Source organism: Hyperolius riggenbachi, chromosome 11, assembly GCF_040937935.1.
Source record: "Hyperolius riggenbachi isolate aHypRig1 chromosome 11, aHypRig1.pri, whole genome shotgun sequence".
In the NCBI taxonomy this organism is placed as follows: Eukaryota; Metazoa; Chordata; class Amphibia; order Anura; family Hyperoliidae; genus Hyperolius; species Hyperolius riggenbachi.
The window spans coordinates 51,328,539-51,348,448 of NC_090656.1; the positions used below are offsets into that span (position 1 = coordinate 51,328,539).

The following is a 19,910-nucleotide window of genomic DNA, read 5'->3' on the forward strand; positions in this document are numbered from 1 at the left end:
TCAACTTCTCTGACTGACTGTTTTATGAAGTTTTGCTGTGAAACAAAATACATAAAAATTAGTTAGTGACGCCAGCAAGCAATCACATTGAAGGACCAGTAGGGAGTATTGAAATATTGAAATAGGGGCTTCCTCCTGATGTTGAGGGATTTCTTTCTTATTCTCTGAGCACCTGTGTGTACTTTTTGTTTCTGTGTGCATTTCTGTAGGAAGATTATGCCATGTAGTTTTTCACTGCACTACTCTGTTTGTTTATATATGCTCTATAATAGGCCCCAACCCGGCCAGTCGGGACCTTTGAACCAGAAGTTCTCCAGCTCATGCATGATCAGTTGCGGCTCTCCTTTCACCTGCGCAGTTTATTCAGCAGCTTCTTGTGCACTGCTGAGTGCTGTGACCGTGTAAACCATAGGGAGGAGGCTTTGGGGAGCGTGGCCGCTGACGCATACCCGATGAACTGTGCAGGAGCTAGGCAAAAGGAGAGGTGAAACTAGACATACATTAGCTGGAGAACTTCTGGTGCAAAGGTCCCGATCACCCGGATTGCATATTATGAACAAAAGGAAAGTGCAGGGGAAAACTGAGGCCACATGAAAAAATGGATAGATGCGGGTAAAAGATTTTACTCCATTTGGTTACCTCATGTATCCTTCAATGAAGGGTAGGGAGGGGTTAGGGTTAGAAATCTGGGGAGGGTTAAGGGAATCCAGTCAAAAGCAGCTAATAAGGCGGAGAATAGATCTAAAAAAAAAAAAAGAAAGATTTTTCAAGAAAGGGTTAAGTGAGAAAAGGGGGGATAGGTATAAGAAAAGGAAGCTTTATTAAAAGGGAAACATTTGGTATCTAAAATAAAGGGGCACAAAGTAACGAATCTGCCTCTAAAATTAGTTTTAAAATTGAAAGTCCATTGGCTGTAGTAGAGGTATAAGAATGTGAGCTCCACTGAGGGACAGTTAGTGATGTGAGTTGTTCGGTGTTTACTCTGTAAAATCCCTGCGGAAAAAAACATGTCATTGTTAGATAGATGCATAATACCATGATTGCATGTTTTATATTCTAAACCATTATTTGTGGCAGTGCAGGCCATTTCTGTTCATTATCATCATTCTTTGCTGGAGGAGCTTTATTTGGAATTACTCTTCTTGCATTCTTCTCAGTTTAAAGGTGATTACTGAGTTATTTTTTATATACAATGTGTTTATCCATATGTATGTATGAGCTGAGGAACTGAGGATTTCAGTGTGTGTGTGTATATTTATATATATGTATATATATTAGATATATACATTAACACACACACACACACACACACACACACACACACACACACACACACACACACACACACACACACACACACACACACACACACACACACACGTAAGTGGCCTTGCTTTTCAATACATGGTTCATAATATGGTTCAGAAAGGCTCAGTGTGCTAATGAGATCAGTTTATATTTGTTGGATTTTTTTCATTCTGTTGTTTTCTGCCCATTAGCTCATATTTTATTAATATTTGTATTATTTATTTTATTACTTATGGGTCTGTGAAAACTAGCATATAACTAGGCTAATCATCTGTCGATGAATCATTACCATTAATTTTATTTATTTTGTTTGTCTATTTCCTTTAAAAAGTGAGTAAAATGTTGCTAATTTTAAGAGTATGTTGTCTGAGCATTTTAAGATTGTAAATGGCTGGACTATCTTTTATCTAAATCAACTTGAGCTTTACAGTAGTTTAGCATAATTTATATTAACTCTAAAATAAAGATAAAATGAAATGAGCATATTATAACTAAGTGAAAAAAAATATATTGCAAAGGATTTTTTTTGTTCCCAAATTTTGCCCCTAAGAATAATATGCAGATTAGTATAGTTTCTAGGTACAAGTAGAAAGTGTTCCAGTTAGGTGGGGCATAACTGGACTGACTGCACTGACAATAAAGCAAATCCTTAGAATCCCTCATGAGGAGTTGGACTAACCCCAAACCTTCCAGGGCTATCAGATTAATGCAATCTACTGTAAGTGACAACTGCATAGGAAAAATACATTTATAGTGCATTTTTCTCTGGGCCAAATAAACATTGTATTTGTATACATACAAATGTATTTAAAATGTTAAAATATTTCATCACAATTTAAAACATTTATGTTTAGAAACATTTATATTTAATTGGTATAGTGTAACTTGTAATTTAAGTAATTTCAACATACATGGTAAAGTAAGCCCAAGGTGCTTTGTCTACATTGTATTAAGGTATGGCATGTATTCATTTCTCTTTATTTGTCGGTTTTCTTCTCTAGGACCAGGGTGCAGTGGGAGTGATTTTTAACGTGGGCACAGATGATATAACTATTGAAGAGCCAGGGGCCATGGTGAGCGATGGGAAGTATCATGTTGTGCGATTTACCCGTAGTGGGGGTAACGCTACCCTGCAGGTGGACAGCTGGCCAGTCAATGAGAGATACCCTGCAGGTGAGGACAATTGTATCATACAGAATTGTGGAAAGTGCATAATATTGTCATATAGTTTAATCATTGATTTCCTTTTTGCAGTTGCTCTTCTCATAATTTTAAGACTCTTGTAAAGGCCAGCCTGTAATATTAGTACCACTTTTCTATGAAACCATTTCACTTTATTTTGAGCACAAGGGATATAAGGGTACCATGGCCAGAAACTGGCTATAAATCACTTTTACAGGGCCTATATGTAAAAGATGTAAAATGACCTTTTAATTCTTTTTCACCCTTTTTAAGTCTTCCTTTTTGCAAATAAAAAAAAATAAAACCTTATTAGTAATTCACTGCTTTTTATTATCTTTAAATTCTATTATAATTATTATTATTGATTTATAAATTGCCAACATATTCTGTGGCACTGTACAAGGTAGGAAACAAACATGGGGTACAAAGTAATACAGGCAAATAGCATACACCAATATACAAAATACAGAATCGGTACAAAATCAATACGAAATACAGAATTGGTAATTACGGTGACAAAATAAATATGAATAAATGTGTAACAAATTCCAGGACACAAAAGGGTGGGAGAGCCCTACCCTTGTGAGCTTACAATCTAATGATTACATTTTACTTTGGATTTGGACAACCAATGAGCAGGTGGTGCCAGTGTTTATATCAACAAGGTCCCTAGTTATATATTCCATCTTTAAAGGGAACCTAAACTGAGAAGGATATGGATTTTTCCTTTTAAAATAATATGTTGCCTGATTCTCCTGCTGATACTGTGTCTCTAATACTTTTAGCCACAGCCCCTGGGACAATTTCTCTACTTATATTTTATTCTTACTAAAAATTATGGGGAAAAAAACAAGCAGTCAGTAACTTTGCCAGCCAGTCACAATAAGCATCTAGAGCTAACATAACTGTGGTTAAAGATTCCCATCTTTAAAAAAAGAAATCTACAGGTTTTCTGTATGTTTTCCTTCTGTTGTAAAGCCCTTCGTTCTTTTAGGTGTTTGTTGAAAGTCATGGAAATTATTGAGATATTATCATATTCTTCTAAAACTTAAATCTCGAGAGAGATTCATTATAATAAGTGAAACTTGGGATTCTAAGGCCTAGATTACAGTGCTCAGTTCTGTTGCAGAATAATTCTGCATGTTATCTCACTGCCCATACAATTCTATGGGCCTGTTCACAGTATTGCGATGTAACTGATCAGATTATTCTAACTCGCGGCATGTAGGCTTTGTATTAAAGTCTTTGTCCAGTCAGTCATTATAATGCATTCATTAGGCATCTGACTACTGTGAACCTAGCCTGAGAGATACGCAGCCTCAATTGTCACACTTAAATATATATGCACACACACACGCATATAATATAGGTAGAAAAAACAACATTTTGTAAAAATTAATACTTTTTAATGGCTAACTGATAGAGTTAAATGATGCAAGCTTTCTGGGATCTAGTCCCCTTCTTCAGGCATATTTCCAGATGTTAGCTGAAGTAAAACACTGATGTAGGTAAATAGTAAACACAACGATGGCAGTTGTGCTGGTTACTGTTTATCCGTTAGGTGTCAGGTGATCGGCTGGCTGGAGCCAGTGAGTTTGTGCAAGGACACATGAAATCCAGCAGGTTTCTGAAGATCATGAACCAAATCAATCATGTTACATAAGGTGTCATGACTCCTGTTCCACAATTTAAACCTTCTGTTAATGTCTTGAACATATTCATAAATTTGTACTTTTTGTAATTTTTCTTGATTGTTCATTTTTGAATTTACCCTTAAGAACAAGTACTTTTAGATCTTGCATGCTGTGTCCTGGTTCACAGAAGTGTTGGCCCACTGGTGTGTCCATTTTACCTTCATTGAATTTAAAGTGGTGATGGTTCATTCTTGTGCACAGTTTTTGTCCTGTTTCTCCTATATAGATTCCTCTTTAGGGGCATTTCATGCAGCGTATCATGTATACAACATTGGATGATTCACAGGAAAATTGGTCTTGTATTTGATGATATTTCTGTGAGCTTGGTATTTGTATTTGGCTTGTGCCCAAGATTTAAGTGCAGGTCTCACACCTGATACGCTGCATGAAATGCCCCTCAAGAGGAATCTATATAGTAATCTATATAGGAGAATGAACCATCACCGCTTTAAAATCAATGAAGGTAAAATGGACAAACCAGTGGGCCAAAACTTCTGTGAACCAGGACACAGCAGGACAAACCAGGGTCATATCAGAATATAGCAAGGATTGCTAAATAGGCGTTAGTGCTGTGACTTACGGTATTAAAATAAGTTTTGCTGCAGGTAAACACACATGACTTGCTTATTTACTAACATCTTAATAAACCAGCTATGTACATAAATGACCCAAGCAAAGGATGTAGGTTTTGTTCACCTAAAAGTAGACAGAATTTATTTAAAATCCACTCTACATTCACTGGATCACTTATCACTGTCCTCCAACCTTAGTTTATTTAACCAAATCTGATGACCGGTGAGCAGGTAAGTGACTCAAAGACATTTTTAAAGTGTGACTAACAGCACTAACAGAAAGTAGATTACTAGTCAATGGCAGTGAATGGTTAAATCAGTTTTATCAACTTTATAAATAAGCCTATAGATAGGCATACATATTAGTAAGAGACCAGGCCAAAATATTACAGAAAACATTTCATTCCTATATGGCAGAATGCCTGTTTATTAATATGCTAGACAGAAAACTATATTAATCGGTAATAACACATAACATGAAAAAATTAGCTGAAATAAAAAATGTCTTCTTTGTTTTGTACTATTTCAACTCCTGTCTTTGCTATTTCTCTTTGATTTCCTTCTTTCTCATTGTTCTGCATATACAGCCTTATATGGGTTATAATCTTTGTCTCCCTCAATTATATAATATTACTAGTGTCAAACATTGTAATAAATCCTTAAACAGGAAACATTATTATAAATGTGAGCCAAGCAATAACTGAATCTTAGACATCCAACAGTTATAGTAATAATGTTGAGTTTCTGGTTTTAAACACCAGTAGCTGAAATATTAGGATAAATTTGATACAACTTATGAGCCAGTGTTTGGCATATATATATATATTACATACTATGTGGTTAACTATTGTTTGTAGGTAAGAGATGTTGATTTTCAAGGTATATGTTTGAATTATGAATAAACAAATAACTAAATTTAGATTAACTTAAGAAAAATTACTGATAAATCTAGTGATAAAAATCTAATGGTAATTTGATATTAAACTTCCCAACTAACTATCTTAACTAACTTCTAAACAGAACTAACTAGTGTTTAGCTTGGAATCCCTTCTGCCTCCATTACAACCCATTATAGCCATATGAAATTTGAAATTATAATTGGAATGCAAGATTTGGGAAAAGTTATAAAAATATTTACTATTATTCTTTTTCTTGAATGAACTGACTATTGTGTTAAAGTCCAACTCCAATCATAACTGTTTTTTATATCTCTAGATAGAGTAGGATAGGTTTACATGTCTGCTATGTTGCTATTGCTGTCTGAGTCTTCATTCATGAGAATTTTAATCACTTTACCTTAAGGCCCCAAAACGTTAATATGACTCGTAAGTGAGATCATGGTTTCACCAGAAAATGTGATGGGGGCAGCAGTAAAAACATGGCAAAGATTCTAAGTCCTTCCTTCTTATATAGTTATTTTTCATTGGTCTCTGGTTACTTTTATGAAGATTTTTCCCACATCCAGTCTGAGCAGGGTGTGTGGAAAATTCTTCATAACTGGGTCTCAGACAAAACAAAACTCTAACTTATACACTATAAAACCCAAAAAAAAAGGTTTTGCTTGGAGTTGGATTTTGACTGTTAGGTTTATATGTGCAAGATCTTGAGCTTCCTGCATTAAAGGCTCCCATAGATGTCATATTGTGTAACCGCTGGGCCCAACATAAGACTGGATGATGATATGTTTATTTTATTATTAACCACTTAAGTATCAGCGGTCTCTGCCCCCTTAAGGACCGGAGAACGCTGGTACAGAAACGGCGGAATCCCAACGGAATCCCGACAGAATCCCGACGAATCGCTGCACATACCCATCGCAACCGTTGTCACCGCCTTGCATCGGGAACCTGAACCACCCACTTTGCCATCTCTATGACAGCAGATTTCCTGTGAGCTGGTCAGGAGCCACTTTTATTGGCTCATGACCCTGTCTTTCAATGTAAGCCAATGGGAGTTGCTTACATTGAAAGACAGGGCCAGGAGCCAATGAAATCGACTCCTGACCCGCTCACAGGGCTCTGCCGTCATAGAGACAGGCAGAGCATGTAAGCTGCGATGACAGATCGGCGGGAGCAGTGGAAACGGTGGAAGCTAATTGAAATCTATGCCCTGCAAGCCAGGTGACCACCAAAACAGTGTGCAGTTTTCAATTAGCTTGGTCCTTAAGTCGTTAATAATACGTTGATACTGAATTAATTCTGCCCCCACAACTATGGTTGACTTATCCTGATAATGAATTGATTAATATTGTTTCCCTTTGGTAAACTGACAACAGGGATGTCTTGTTATGATCTGTTACTGTCCTGTCTTGTGAGAATATGTACACCTGCATGCTCATGAAAGTAAAAACATCCATCAGAAATCAGATTATTCTTGTACATTTTTTTTTTTGGGGGGGGGGTAGTTTAACAATTTTACATATAATGAGTCAAACATAAGTCTTCAACTATATTCAAAACTTTGGTCTAAATGAAAAAAAAGAGTTAAAAGGAATACTTATTTGTGTGGCAGTGCTGCATTTAAGTGTCGCTCCACTTTCCTGAAAGACAAAAACAATTAACTCCAGCACATCTGTATGCACTGCAAAATTTCAGCAAACATAACAAAAAGCTACTCACTTTTTTATCTTTTGTTCCCTGTCCCAGCTCCTACCTCATGTGCACTGAAAGAGCCCTAAATGGAGCGTATCAGCATGTGTGCTATAAAAAGACATTTAGCTTTCTAATAAACTATTAGATGTGAACAGCCTATTTGAATGAAACAATTATTGTAGAGGGAAATGGAATATTTTAGCTATTCTATCCACCAAATAGTCAAGTGTTATCATGACTGCATGGAAACATAATCCTGCATTTTAGAAAAACATAGCTGGCTGCCGGCTGAACTAGCAAAGTATTTTTAATGAACATTTAATTTTAAAAGAGTGTATATGTATGGCGCATGCAATGTGATTTTTTTTTTTAATGAAAACAAAAAAAAGGTATTTTAATGAACATTGAATTCCCAAAACATTGTATATGAATGCAATAAGTTTTTTTTTTTTTTCAATGAAAACACCTCACTTCTTATTCCTAAAAAGATCAAGGGTGTTCAACAGAAACCTACTTAATATACAGTATATTTAAGGTGGCCATACCTCAGGCGACTTGGCGGGCGATTGACCATCGAATTTGATTATTATAATCGAATTGGATGAAAATCGGTGCCGCCAAGTGCATACCCGATCGACAATGCGACCAATTTCAGGATGAAAATGGGTCACATTCTCAATTGTGCATGCTGCAAGATGTTGCTCGATAAGGTGCGCGATGGTACGGCGTTCAATTTCCTGTTGATCGACAAGCGCGATCGAATTGGATGAAAATCGGTGCTGCCAAGTGCATACCCGATCGACAATCCAACCAATTTCAGGATGAAAATTGGTCACATTCTCAATTGTGCATGCTGCAAGATGTTGCTCGTTCAGGTGCGCGATGGTACGGCGTGCAATTTCCTGTTGATCGGCAAGCGCGATGAAACCCCCAATGCTGTTCCCCTAATATAAATGTCCGCCGTGCCCCATGGAAATGTATACATTACCTCTCCACTCCCACTGCTTGTCCCCCGCTGGCTTTTAATTAAATCATCTGAGTAACCTGTAGTGTTAATAAAGCTTATACTAATTAAACGTAATACTTAAAGGACTCACAAGGCCAAAACAAAAATGCAGTTTTACTGACATGTGGCTTCTTCCAGCTTCTAGAAGACATTTGGGTCCCTCGGCGCAGCTCCAGTCCTCTCCAAAGTCCTGCACATGTGCAAGAGTCTGTGATACTTACAGGCTGCCTACTGGACCCCGGAGAGGACCAGAGCTGTGCTGAGGGATGCAAATGACTTCTAGGAGCTGGAAGAATCCCTGGGTAAGTAAAACTGCAATTTTGTTCTGGCCTCATGAGTCCTTTAAATAGCCTAGGCCTTAGTATTTTCCAAACACCTTGTAGTACCATTTTTAAACTTTGCTTGCATTTCTGAAAGCAAAACTTATTTTTGCATTCTGGCTATTATTAGTTTTATAATGTATATCTAGAGCTACTCCATCTAAACCAATAGGCTTAACAAGTGCAGTGATGCTCCCTCTCACTGCATATCTTTACAATTTTTGCTTATCCCATTTCTAAAACTAATCTCTGCTTTCATTGTCTCTAGACTGCTAGATAGCATTGTTACTGGTGCCTTCAATTCATTACTGAAGCCTTCTGTTCTTCTACTAAAAAATTGAAGGAAGTTTATAGCAAACTGCTAATTTCTTTCTCTCCAGCACTAGTGCTGGAATGGGTTTTCATTCAATCAACTTTTAAAGAGAAGGATGAATAACTCCTAAAAGCAATAAGCAAAGCTCAGACAGTGCCAAGTGCTTTCCTACATATAAATGTAATAAACATTATATCACCAGCAGTTAATCTGGAATTGGCATTTCAGAACCCATATTATACATATTGGTGAGTGCATTATCATCCCTCATGTGGACTACTATTGATGTTTACAGTATATAGCAGTAGCTAACAATCAGTAATTGGGAGTGATAGAAACATTTAAAATGCTACACCTGCATACCTATATACATAATCTACTGCTATAAATTTGTTTTCCTTTGTTTGCATATACATGATTATGTTCAATGGTTTTTGCTTAGCCATTCTTTTACATCATTTTGTTATTGCATAAATGAAAACAAATCAACAGTATTGCATTCAAGTAATGTATGCTTACACCTAGCAAATTCCTAAACTCCTACCTAGGTTAGTGCCACAATCTAGTAAATGTATGCATGTACAGATGCAGGTAGCTTTAAGAAAATGACCAATATGATGTATCCTGCCTGTAATTTTTATGATGGAACAGGACTCACAATAAATAATAATCTGATGTATCTTGAAATAAGTTTTTTTTAAGTAGAAATGGGCTTTAGCATTCCAAGATATGTACACATAAAAGATCTATAACTAGTGTATCTTTTAGTGTTCTGTAGTGCCCCAAAAAGTACATACAATCCTTAACCCACCACCACTTTAAACAGAATGTATATATATATATATATATATATATATATATATATATATATATATATATATACATACACACACATATATATATTGCCTCTATTCAATAAGTGCAGTTCAGTAAAATAATTTAGGTTGGTGAAATACCGCAATTGGTATTTTACTTTCTTCCCCAAAATGTTTCTGCATTCAGTAAGATTTTCTGCATGCATTAGAAGTTTGGTCATTTACCAAATAAATATGCTTTAATTCACTAAGCCGTGCTCGGTAAGTCTCACTTACCGGCTGTGGAGTACGTCAGACAGAAAGCTGTAAGTCTGTGTGAATGAGTTTGGGTTTTCTTTCCAGTGCATCCCCACCATCCCTTTAGATGTGCTGCAGCCACCAGGGGGACCTCTTTTGTATAAATAAATGCCATGGTATTGGACTAAATCAGGTGAGAAGCAGGGCTGTGTGGCACTCCCTATTGGCTCCCTGGTTCTCCCTATTGGCTGTCTGACACATCTGTCAATATGATACCGCATGGAGAGTGTGAGTTATTGGCTGGTCAGAGCTGTAAGTAAATACCTAACACTTTTGCTTGATTTACTGAATGCTTTAATCTGTATGAATTGCAATTTTTGGGACATTTCTTGAGGTATTTACCACATAAGTCGGTAATTTATGTTACTAGTCTGCATTTGGCAAGGTCATCAGTAAAATCAGCTGTTTTCTGCATTACCGAATGTGGTAATGCTTAGTAAATTGAGGCCAATACAGAATATCTATAATTAACCCTTTTGGGACCAGCCGCCTACCCGGTGATGATGTCAGAAGGAGCAGAAATGCCAGCAAGAGTGGTGGGGGGGGGGGGGGCGCCGATCATCGCGGGAACGGCAGGGAGGTGAGTGGATCCTCTTCTTTCCCCTCTACTTCTGCAGCTGTCAAATTGATCACTACGATCTGACGGCAATCATAGTGATCACGTGATCAGCAGCCATACACAATGGCTGCTTATCACTGAGGGGAGATGCCAGCTGTCATATGGTAGCTTAATCTCCCCTCTCCGGTGCACACGATCGCGTCGGCACGGTTCGTTAGCGCGGACGTTGAAACATCGTCCAGTCAGAACGGTAGCACCACCTGCTGGACGTTGATTCAACGTACTTGGTCCCCAAAAGGTTAAAAATGAATTGAACTTGTTTCTATATTTTTAATCATGTAAATATTGTCTATGATTATTCCACTTTTTCTTTACTTATCTATTAATATTTTAAATATTAACCATTACACATGCAGGTGGAGCTGTAGACAGTTTTGTGAGTTACAGAGCATATTGTCACATAGTGATGATCATAATGTGCATAATGTGCATAATGTGCTAATTTCACTCATGTAATTATGATTTTGAAATTAAATTGATTTTGCATAATCCATTCATAAATTTTACATGGAATCACAAATATAATTTTTTCAGTTATAATAGTGTAGGTGCATCAAAGAGCTATAAGGGGGTCTGTATATGGGGGGGGGGGAGTACATTTAAGTCCCATAAAATTGCACTTTACCACATCCTTTGTTTTTAGAAAAATAAGGTCTTTATTACAAGACAGTAGGTTGTTTTATTTTTTATGTAATTTAATTACAGTCCATGTTTTTTTTCAATATAAATCAAAGGCCCCCTTTCAGAACACAATGCCTGTAAATAACTGTTTTATCACTGGCCTATTGTGTATCATACAACCTACAAAATCACTGCATGGAAAGCAGCCTCTAGAATGTCAGATCAACTCTTCAAAATGTTTTGGCATTTTGAAGGTAGAATAAAGTAACAAACAAATGATAAATAAATAGAAATTGTTACTATACTTGTTACTATACTACGTTATACATGAGAGATAGAGATATGTGTGTGCAGACAGACTAGTAAAATCAAAAGATTTATCAGCACCCCCTCCATAATAAAACCCATACACTGTCCCATGCTCATAGCTGCTATAAAATTAATTTTTAAGCATATGTTTAATTCACAAAAGTATGCCTTCTGACAAGAACTGCCAAGCTAATTCTACACTCTACATAAACACAGACATCGTATTTATCTTCATTTCATTCAGAGAAGAATTTGCTGCTCTTTATGTTGTCTTGTGGCTTACTTGTGCTATTTTGCTATTTATTATTTTCTTTATTTGTTTTGTTTTTAGGTTTTGATTCATAACGATACGCCTTAATTATTTATTATTATTAACAATCTTAGAAATAACTATTTTTGTTTAATAGCACATTTAATTAACTGCATTCTGTTTAAAGCAGGTAGTAAGAAACACTTAGGCCTCGTTCACATCTGCTGCGATGAAAAACGTGTGAAAGCGCGTGGTAAAAAACGTGTGCGTTTGTGCGCGCTTTAGTGTGCGTTTCTGTGCGTTGCGCTGCGCTTCTTTAAAGCACGTTTTGCTTGTTGTACCAGCAGCAGTTGTCAATAAAACTTTGTTTTTGTATGTAAATGTATTTTTTCTCCAATTAGGGGTAAAAAACGTATGCGCTTCTATGCGCTTGTACACGCTTCTATGCGCTAAAAAAGTGCACCCATTTACTTGCATTGAGGTGCGCTTTCCAGCTCAACGCACAGAAATGCATGCAACCCTACATTTCTGTAACGCTGCTCAGCGCAGCGCATAGATGTGAACCAGCTACATTTAGTTACATGGGAAAATAAATACCTTGCTGATCGTACAGGGCAGTGTGCTATAAAAAGCACACAGAAACGGCCCTAATATGAACGAGGCCTTAGGCCTTATTAAATAAATGAGAGTAATATTTATTGATTTAATAATAATAAAAATACCATAAAAGATAGGCTCGGGGAGATGAATGAAGTATAAGTATTTTAAACAAAGCAGTTATAGTTTTTATTGCAATTATGAAGTTGTCTTTATTATTATTATTATTATTATTATCATGTTCATTTAAAAATTATTAGTACCATTTGAGATTTTATGGTTATGAATAATTGTTTCAAATGTAGTACAGGCTGGTATTTTTAACCAGGGAAGTACATTTCTGTAATTTTGTAAAAGGTAAAGTTTTAACTTTACAAAAGCTGTCTCCTGACTTGGCAGCAGATAACTATTCCCTGTTGTGCCATATAGGGCCAGTTCACATGGACGCGTCAGGGACTCATTAAACTCTCCCATTCAAGTGAGTATAGGGCAGCGTGTATCATTTACCAACATTCAGATCCCGATTTTCCCCCTCATTCCAGGCGACCCTGGACACTACATGCTGCATCCTGGGTCAAATACTACCGTGTCTTCGTGTCCCCCGTGGGGACAAAAAACAATGACGCGACGGGAAGCCACTGAAAGCCCACACAAGCCCCTGAATGAGACGACGCTGGAAGCCGGGCAGAGGCCCATGTGAAACGGCTTTTAGACTTCTCTTTAGCTTACAACAGTAAAGCTAACATATTTAGACCCCTTTTAGACAAACAGCTGTACCGCTCACTCATTGGGTAGTTCAACCTCCCTCCCATCTGCCGACCACTGAGTGCTTTTTGGCTTCAACTTAATGCAACTAAATGGGAGATTTTGCTGCCCCTTGCTTGTCAGCATTTGGGGCTGCACATCAGCAAAAAAAAAAAAACCATCATGTGGCATCAGAGCATGGCTGCTGTCCTATTTAGATGTGGCTCAGTAAGGTGGCTGCATCACTACTGCTCATGTTGAGCATTAGTAAGCACTAGAGATGGCTCAAACCTCTGATTTTCGGTTTGTGAACCTCAAACTCGAACTTCCGAAAAAGTTTGCAAACCTGCAAACTTTTCGAACCGCAATGGACTTCAAAGGGCAGGCGAACTTTCAAAACTACAAACACTGTTTATGGCCACAAAAGTGATGGAAAAGATGTTTCAAGGGGTCTAACACCTGGAGGGGGGCATGGTGAAGTGGGATACATGCCAAAAGTCCCAGGGAAAATTACGGATTTGACGCACAGCAGGGTTATAATCCCTAAAAGGCAGAAATCACATTGCATGCTAAATTGGAGGCATAAAGTGCTTGAAAACATCTTGCGTGTGTATACATGGATCAGCAGTTAGTGTAATTGGTGTACTGCTTCACACTGACAGACCAAACTCACTGTGCAACATACCGCAAACAGCTGTTTGTGTAGTAATGGTCGTGCTGGACTGGTGAGCACAATGGCGAGAGTGCAGGCAATGGCAGTTTTCAAGGCCATATGGTCGGTCTGAGGTAGCTCAATGACAGAACAACAGTGACTGTCCAGCTGATCAAATTTGGTCTGTCCACAATAAAGCAACGCCCTTATTATCTTGGGTGTGCCCCCTCCCCCCAACACACTCATATAGGTCATTGCTTCATTGTGATACGCAAGCCCCTTCACCACGGCAAGGTAATTATCACAAAGGGAAATTGAAACATGTACATGCCTTTTGTTTTGTTGTTGCAGCCGCAGTGCAGCCAAAAAGATTAGGTAGGCATGTACACGCACCAGAAAAATGATTATGTTTGGTAGCAGTCGCTGCTAGCAGCAGCGGCCATAAAATTTCAGGAATCCACCTGGAATCCTGAACCCTGTTGGTGGTGGTGGAGAAGGCAGTAAAGCGGCCTGCAGGCAGAGATGCTGTGTAGGGACTGACTTAGTCTTGGGGCAGGCAGCAGCGGCCGGCAGGCAAAGATGCTGTGCGGGGACTGACTTAGTAATAATCCTAGATATACTGATCCCTTAACATACAACACTTATTTTCCAGAGATGTAGCTTCGTTGCTAGGTGATATTAATTTTCATATAGATATTTCTATATGTTTATACTATAAATGCCAACAGGGCCGGCCTTTGACCTGAGCGACCTGTGCGATCGCTCAGGGCGCCGGCTTCCAGGGGGCGCTCCTGCCGCCTGGCCGCATGTGTTTTAATTTGGAAGCTGGCCGTGTCCGTCTCGCTCCGCCCTCCCCCCCCCCCTTCCCGTGCGGCCACCGTGATGGAGGGGGGAGCCGCGGGGAGAGCAGCCCGACCTCTCCCTCCCTCCTCTCCGGGCGCTCTCCGTGCTCCCCCCTGCAGAGTGCAGACTGCAGCAGTGAGAACAACTCACCTCCCTGGTTCCGATCGCCGGCGCCTCTCACTTGCCGCTGGTCTCCTCTTGTACAATGTCACTGATGCACAATAAACTTCCTGCTTAACAGGAAGTTTACTGTGTATCAGTGTCAATGTACAAGAGGAGACCAGCGGCAAGTGAGACACCGTGAGAGGCGCCGGCGATCGGAACCAGGGAGGTGAGTTGTTCTCTCTGGCTCTGCTGCAGTCTGCATCGGAGGGGGGAGCACGGAGGGTGGCCCAGAGAGGAAGGGAGGGAGAGGTCGGGCTGCCCTCCCCGCGGCTCCCCCTCCAGTATGAGGGGAGGGGAGCACCTACCTACCTACCTAATCTATACTGGGGGCACCTACCTATCTAGCCTGTACTGGGGGGGCAGCTACCTATCTAATCTATACTGGGGGCAGCTACCTATCTAATCTATACTGGGGGGCAGCTACCTATCTAATCTATACTGGGGGCACCTACCTATCTAATCTATACTGGGGGCAGCTACCTATCTAAACTATACTGGGGGCAGCTACCTATCTAACCTATACTGGGGGCAGCTACCTATCTAATCTATACTGGGGGCAGCAGCTACCTATCTAATCTATACTGGGGGCAGCAGCTACCTATCTAATCTATACTGGGGGCAGCAGCTACCTATCTTATCTATACTGGGGGCAGCAGCTACCTATCTAATCTATACTGGGGGCAGCTACCTATCTAACCTATACTGGGGGGGCAGCTACCTATCTAATCTATACTGGGGGCAGCTACCTATCTAATCTATACTGGGGGCAGCTACCTATCTAAACTATACTGGGGGCATCTACCTATCTAACCTATACTGGGGGCAGCTACCTATCTAACCTATACTGGGGGCAGCTACCTATCTAATCTATACTGGGGGCAGCTACCTATCTAACCTTTACTGTAGGCAGATCCCCCCTTTAGTGTATATAGGCTTAGGCTACTAGTCTTACAGTCGCAGATCCCCTTTTAGTGTATTTAGGCAGCAGATCCCCCCCCCCATTAGTGTATGTGTGTGGTGCGCTCACACGCGAAGAGGATGAATTTGGGGGTGGGCACCAAAATCTGGTTCTGCTCAGGGCGCTGTGAAACCTAAGGCCGGCCTTGAATGCCAAAGCTGCTAAAGTCAGGTAGACACATACGTTTGTTAGTGCAAGTGTTACTACTTGGTAAAGTGAAACATATATTTTTTTATTTCAAATAGTACATTTCTCTTTAAAATAACTTGTAGATTGTAAGGCTATTTGAAAATTGCATTATACACTTTAACGTGTGTCTTTTATTGAGCTTTCAAAACAAATGACTACAATGAGACTGCTAGAAAGAGATTGATGGGGTCTACATATGATCATTCCAGTTTTGAAAAGCAAAAATATGACATCTTTGGCATTCCTTTAGTTGTGCAATCCTCTTCCTTACTTTTCCCATTTAAGCAAAGCATGTTTGAATTTTACATGTAGAAAATAAAATGGTTGAATTCTTACTAAAAACCTGGGGGCTTCCTGTGCACTAAACAGTGTACCTTTGTCATGGTTTGGTTTCAAAGTAGTGAAATTTGAACTGGTAAAATGATAAATCAAATTCAATACTGGTAAAATGAAAAAAAAAAACATATGTAGCTGCAGACAGAAGTTGAGAGATTATTTAATTAAATTAAAGTATATTATTATATAGCAACAATATCATATGAGTGTATAACAAAAGTGGAGTCACACTTGAATACTGCAGACATACAGGCCCATATGCAATTCCAGTTTTCTCCTATGTGTTCTCCTAGGAGATAATTTTTCATCTGCTATTTTAAATAATTTTCCTGCACTTTTCAACTGAAAAAGTACTGAGAAGTAAGTGCAAAAGTATTATCAAAATCATTCTGAGTATTTTCTTGCTTGCTGGTGGCTTAAAAGGCATTTTATTGACAAATTTAAAAATATCACCTAGGAGGAAAGGAGGAAACTCAGGTAAAAAAAGTGAATTGCATATGGCCCACAGAGAGATAGAATAGCATGCAGGTAATCCTTATGCTGTTAAAACAGATCAAATTATTATTTCTGGTGTATCTTTGATGTTGTGTTCTAGTGACATTAATTGTCTGGCAGTGCAGTCATCAGTACAACTACACAGTTTTTTTTTTTAAATCGGAAAGAATAACACTAGATTAATAACTGTTTGGATTAAAGAATCCTCAAAGGATAGTGGTATTGAGAACACATTAATAATTTGTCCATTTCTAGGTACTTTCCCCATTTCTTGCAATCCGTACTTATAAATTTTTTGTCATTTGATTAGTTAATGGGGGCATGTTGGGACTAATCAATTTAAATCTCGCTTAACCATCTGTTAACTACTGTAAATGTTCCTTGACCTGTTAACCTCTAACCTTTCACCTTTCAGATTCTAATGCTCTAATGTTCTTTTACTAAAACTCTATAAAGGGAACCCAGATAGTGAGAGATTGGCGCTTGCCCGTCAGCGCATCCCCTACCGCCTGGGTCGTGTTGTAGACGAGTGGCTGACAGACAAAGGTAATTTCTGTGGGGTCTGGGAAGTTTGCTTTACAACAGACAGATTGAGAAGGTGAAGAGAATTCTGAAAAGTAACGCTTGCTAAATGTATCTATATAAATATATTTAAAAGTCAACTAATTTCTTTTATGATCTTCCCATTTTATTCAATTTTGTTTTTCTTTTTACATACGCTATTATCATCATATATAATCTTAGATGGTGTATTATTTTTTTTCTAGAGAATAAAAACAACTTTTGTGAACAAATTTTGAGTTACAATTTAAGGACTGTATTGACAATACTAAAGCACAGTTATTTAATGTCAGATGCAGGCAGAGATTGTGGTAACATTTTATGATATTGCAACATTTTTTGTAGCTGAAAATATTTTTTATAGATGTCTTCTGTATGTTTTAAAATTTTTAGTTGCATGTAAAATTATGTTCTGTGTAAACTTACAGATATATTTAAATTAAATTACTTCAGACTTTTCATGATACAGTCCTTTGATCTTAACATTTCAAAATTCATATAAAACATATGCTAACTACTCCCAAGCCATGTTAAAGAGTTGGTATGCAGTAGCTTTGTAGTAGTTTTGGTATTAAAACTTTTACCCAAAATTCAGAAGTGGGAGCAGAGATAAAAACTAGTTTGGACATCCCTCCGCAAGAATTGTAAAGAGATAAGAGACACTCCTAGACTTTATTTGTGACTTAACTGCATTTATTGACATACATTATTAACATTACCAATCATAATCAGGCCTACGGGTTAAGTGAAAAAGAAACTGTCCTAGAATACTTTGACAGGGTATATTAGCCATGATAGTTTATTTTGATGGAAGTGTAGGATTTATGTTTATTGCTTACTAAAATTACAATATATATATATATATATATATATATATATAATATATATATATATATATATCTTAAATATGAATATTTGCCAAGTACAAATTGAACCCAGCAGATAGAACTCACAGTCAACCAAAACCATGCAGTTTACTTTGCTGTGAGCTGCTCTAAGATCACCTTAGACAAACAAAATCTAAATAATATGATAGCCTTTTTCACAGCTGTTTGTTGCACAAAGCTTACAGACTCGTACAATTAAAGACACAGAATTACCAGTAGCTATTAGTTTTTAAACTTCAGAATCGTTGATAGACATTTAAAACAAAATTGAGCAACATAAAAAGTAAGAGATTCCGAATAGCTTTTTAAAGTAAAGACCACAGAAGTGGAATGATAGCAACAGTCCAGAAGAAAATCCAGGGTGTTGACTCACAGATATCGTCAAATGATACCAAAAACGTATAAACACCCAAAGTACATCCCACCATCAGCCTTAAGGTCAGGCACTTTTTGAATGATGAGAAACTCCAAGCAGATCTAATGAGAAACTCCAAGCAGATCTAATAACATTTCAGTGTAAGCCTCATTGCACTAGAAGCATGGAAAACACCCCCATGGAACCTTATTTAGTCAAAAATTTAAAAATAAATCTAGTAGTGTAGAACAAATTTCCGAAAAAGTAGGGTAATTTCTCAGTGTCTACCATAGCTTTATGTTAACATTGTCAACTATGATAAAACAGACAACTACAGATATTATGTTATGATTGATGCTTTGATATTGCGTATTTAAAAAAGTATAGGAAAAACAAGATAGCAGTTAAAGCAGTATACTTTCAAAATGTCCACCCTACTTGCTGCAATCATTTAAAAAAATTAAGCTGCACAAAAAATCTTAATTTCCTAAAGTTTAAAAAAGAGATTATGGAAGTCTAGTTATGCTGATGAACCACTGACACAAACTAGCTGCCTCATCTGACTATGTCCTAACTTCTGCTTTGGTGCACAAGTAGTCAAGCTATAATGTGGTTTGGTGCATGGTTAAGCTTTCATACCTGAAAAGGCTTTAGACTTTGAGAAAGACTCTCTGAAGCATCTCTTTGAAAACTGAGCATTATCTACTACACATTGAAAGTGATAGATCAATAGTACATACATGAACATGCCCATTTTTAGCAAACATTATTACAACTCAAGCAACTCAATACAAATAAAGCAATGTAATTTCAAGTTACAAGTCTATAGTTAAAAATAATCATAAGTTACCACGTCAGGTTGTAGGAACATTAAACAGCTAAGGTTCTAAATGTTGTCTTTGGTTATCCTTAAAATAGGCACATTGTACAATAGTGAAAACCTTCTTTATTGTTGCTATATAATGTATGGATTATATAGCCTAAGTGAATGACAGCCATTTTTTACTAAATGAACAGTAACAGGGCTTCTGCTATACCTTAAATATAACATACTGCAAAAACATGTTAAGTTATGAGATAAGTCCTTGCTATAAATCATGTAAATTAAATCTTGAAGTGAAATGGGAATTCTAATATATCTAGCTTTACTTCATTCTGTACAGTGAATAGAACTTAATGGTGTAACATTTTTAAAAAGGCAAACGTAGATACGTTCCCCATTGTGTGATAA

General features: G+C 37.8%; 1 protein-coding gene across 17 annotated transcripts in view; it reads left to right on the plus strand.

Moving 5' to 3' along the window:
- The window catches only part of NRXN2 (neurexin 2), a 1,344,669-nt gene that overhangs the window by 1,155,516 nt on the left and 169,243 nt on the right, over window positions 1-19,910 (plus strand). For 13 of the 17 annotated variants that reach the window (XM_068260058.1, XM_068260059.1, XM_068260060.1 and 10 more), the window contains 2 exons: window positions 2,310-2,481; window positions 17,333-17,422. In XM_068260058.1, the coding sequence (XP_068116159.1) occupies window positions 2,310-2,481; window positions 17,333-17,422 (262 nt within the window). The remainder of the gene's footprint in view (window positions 1-2,309; window positions 2,482-17,332; window positions 17,423-19,910) is intronic. The other 4 variants (XM_068260068.1, XM_068260071.1, XM_068260069.1 and 1 more) reach the window with 1 other exon arrangement.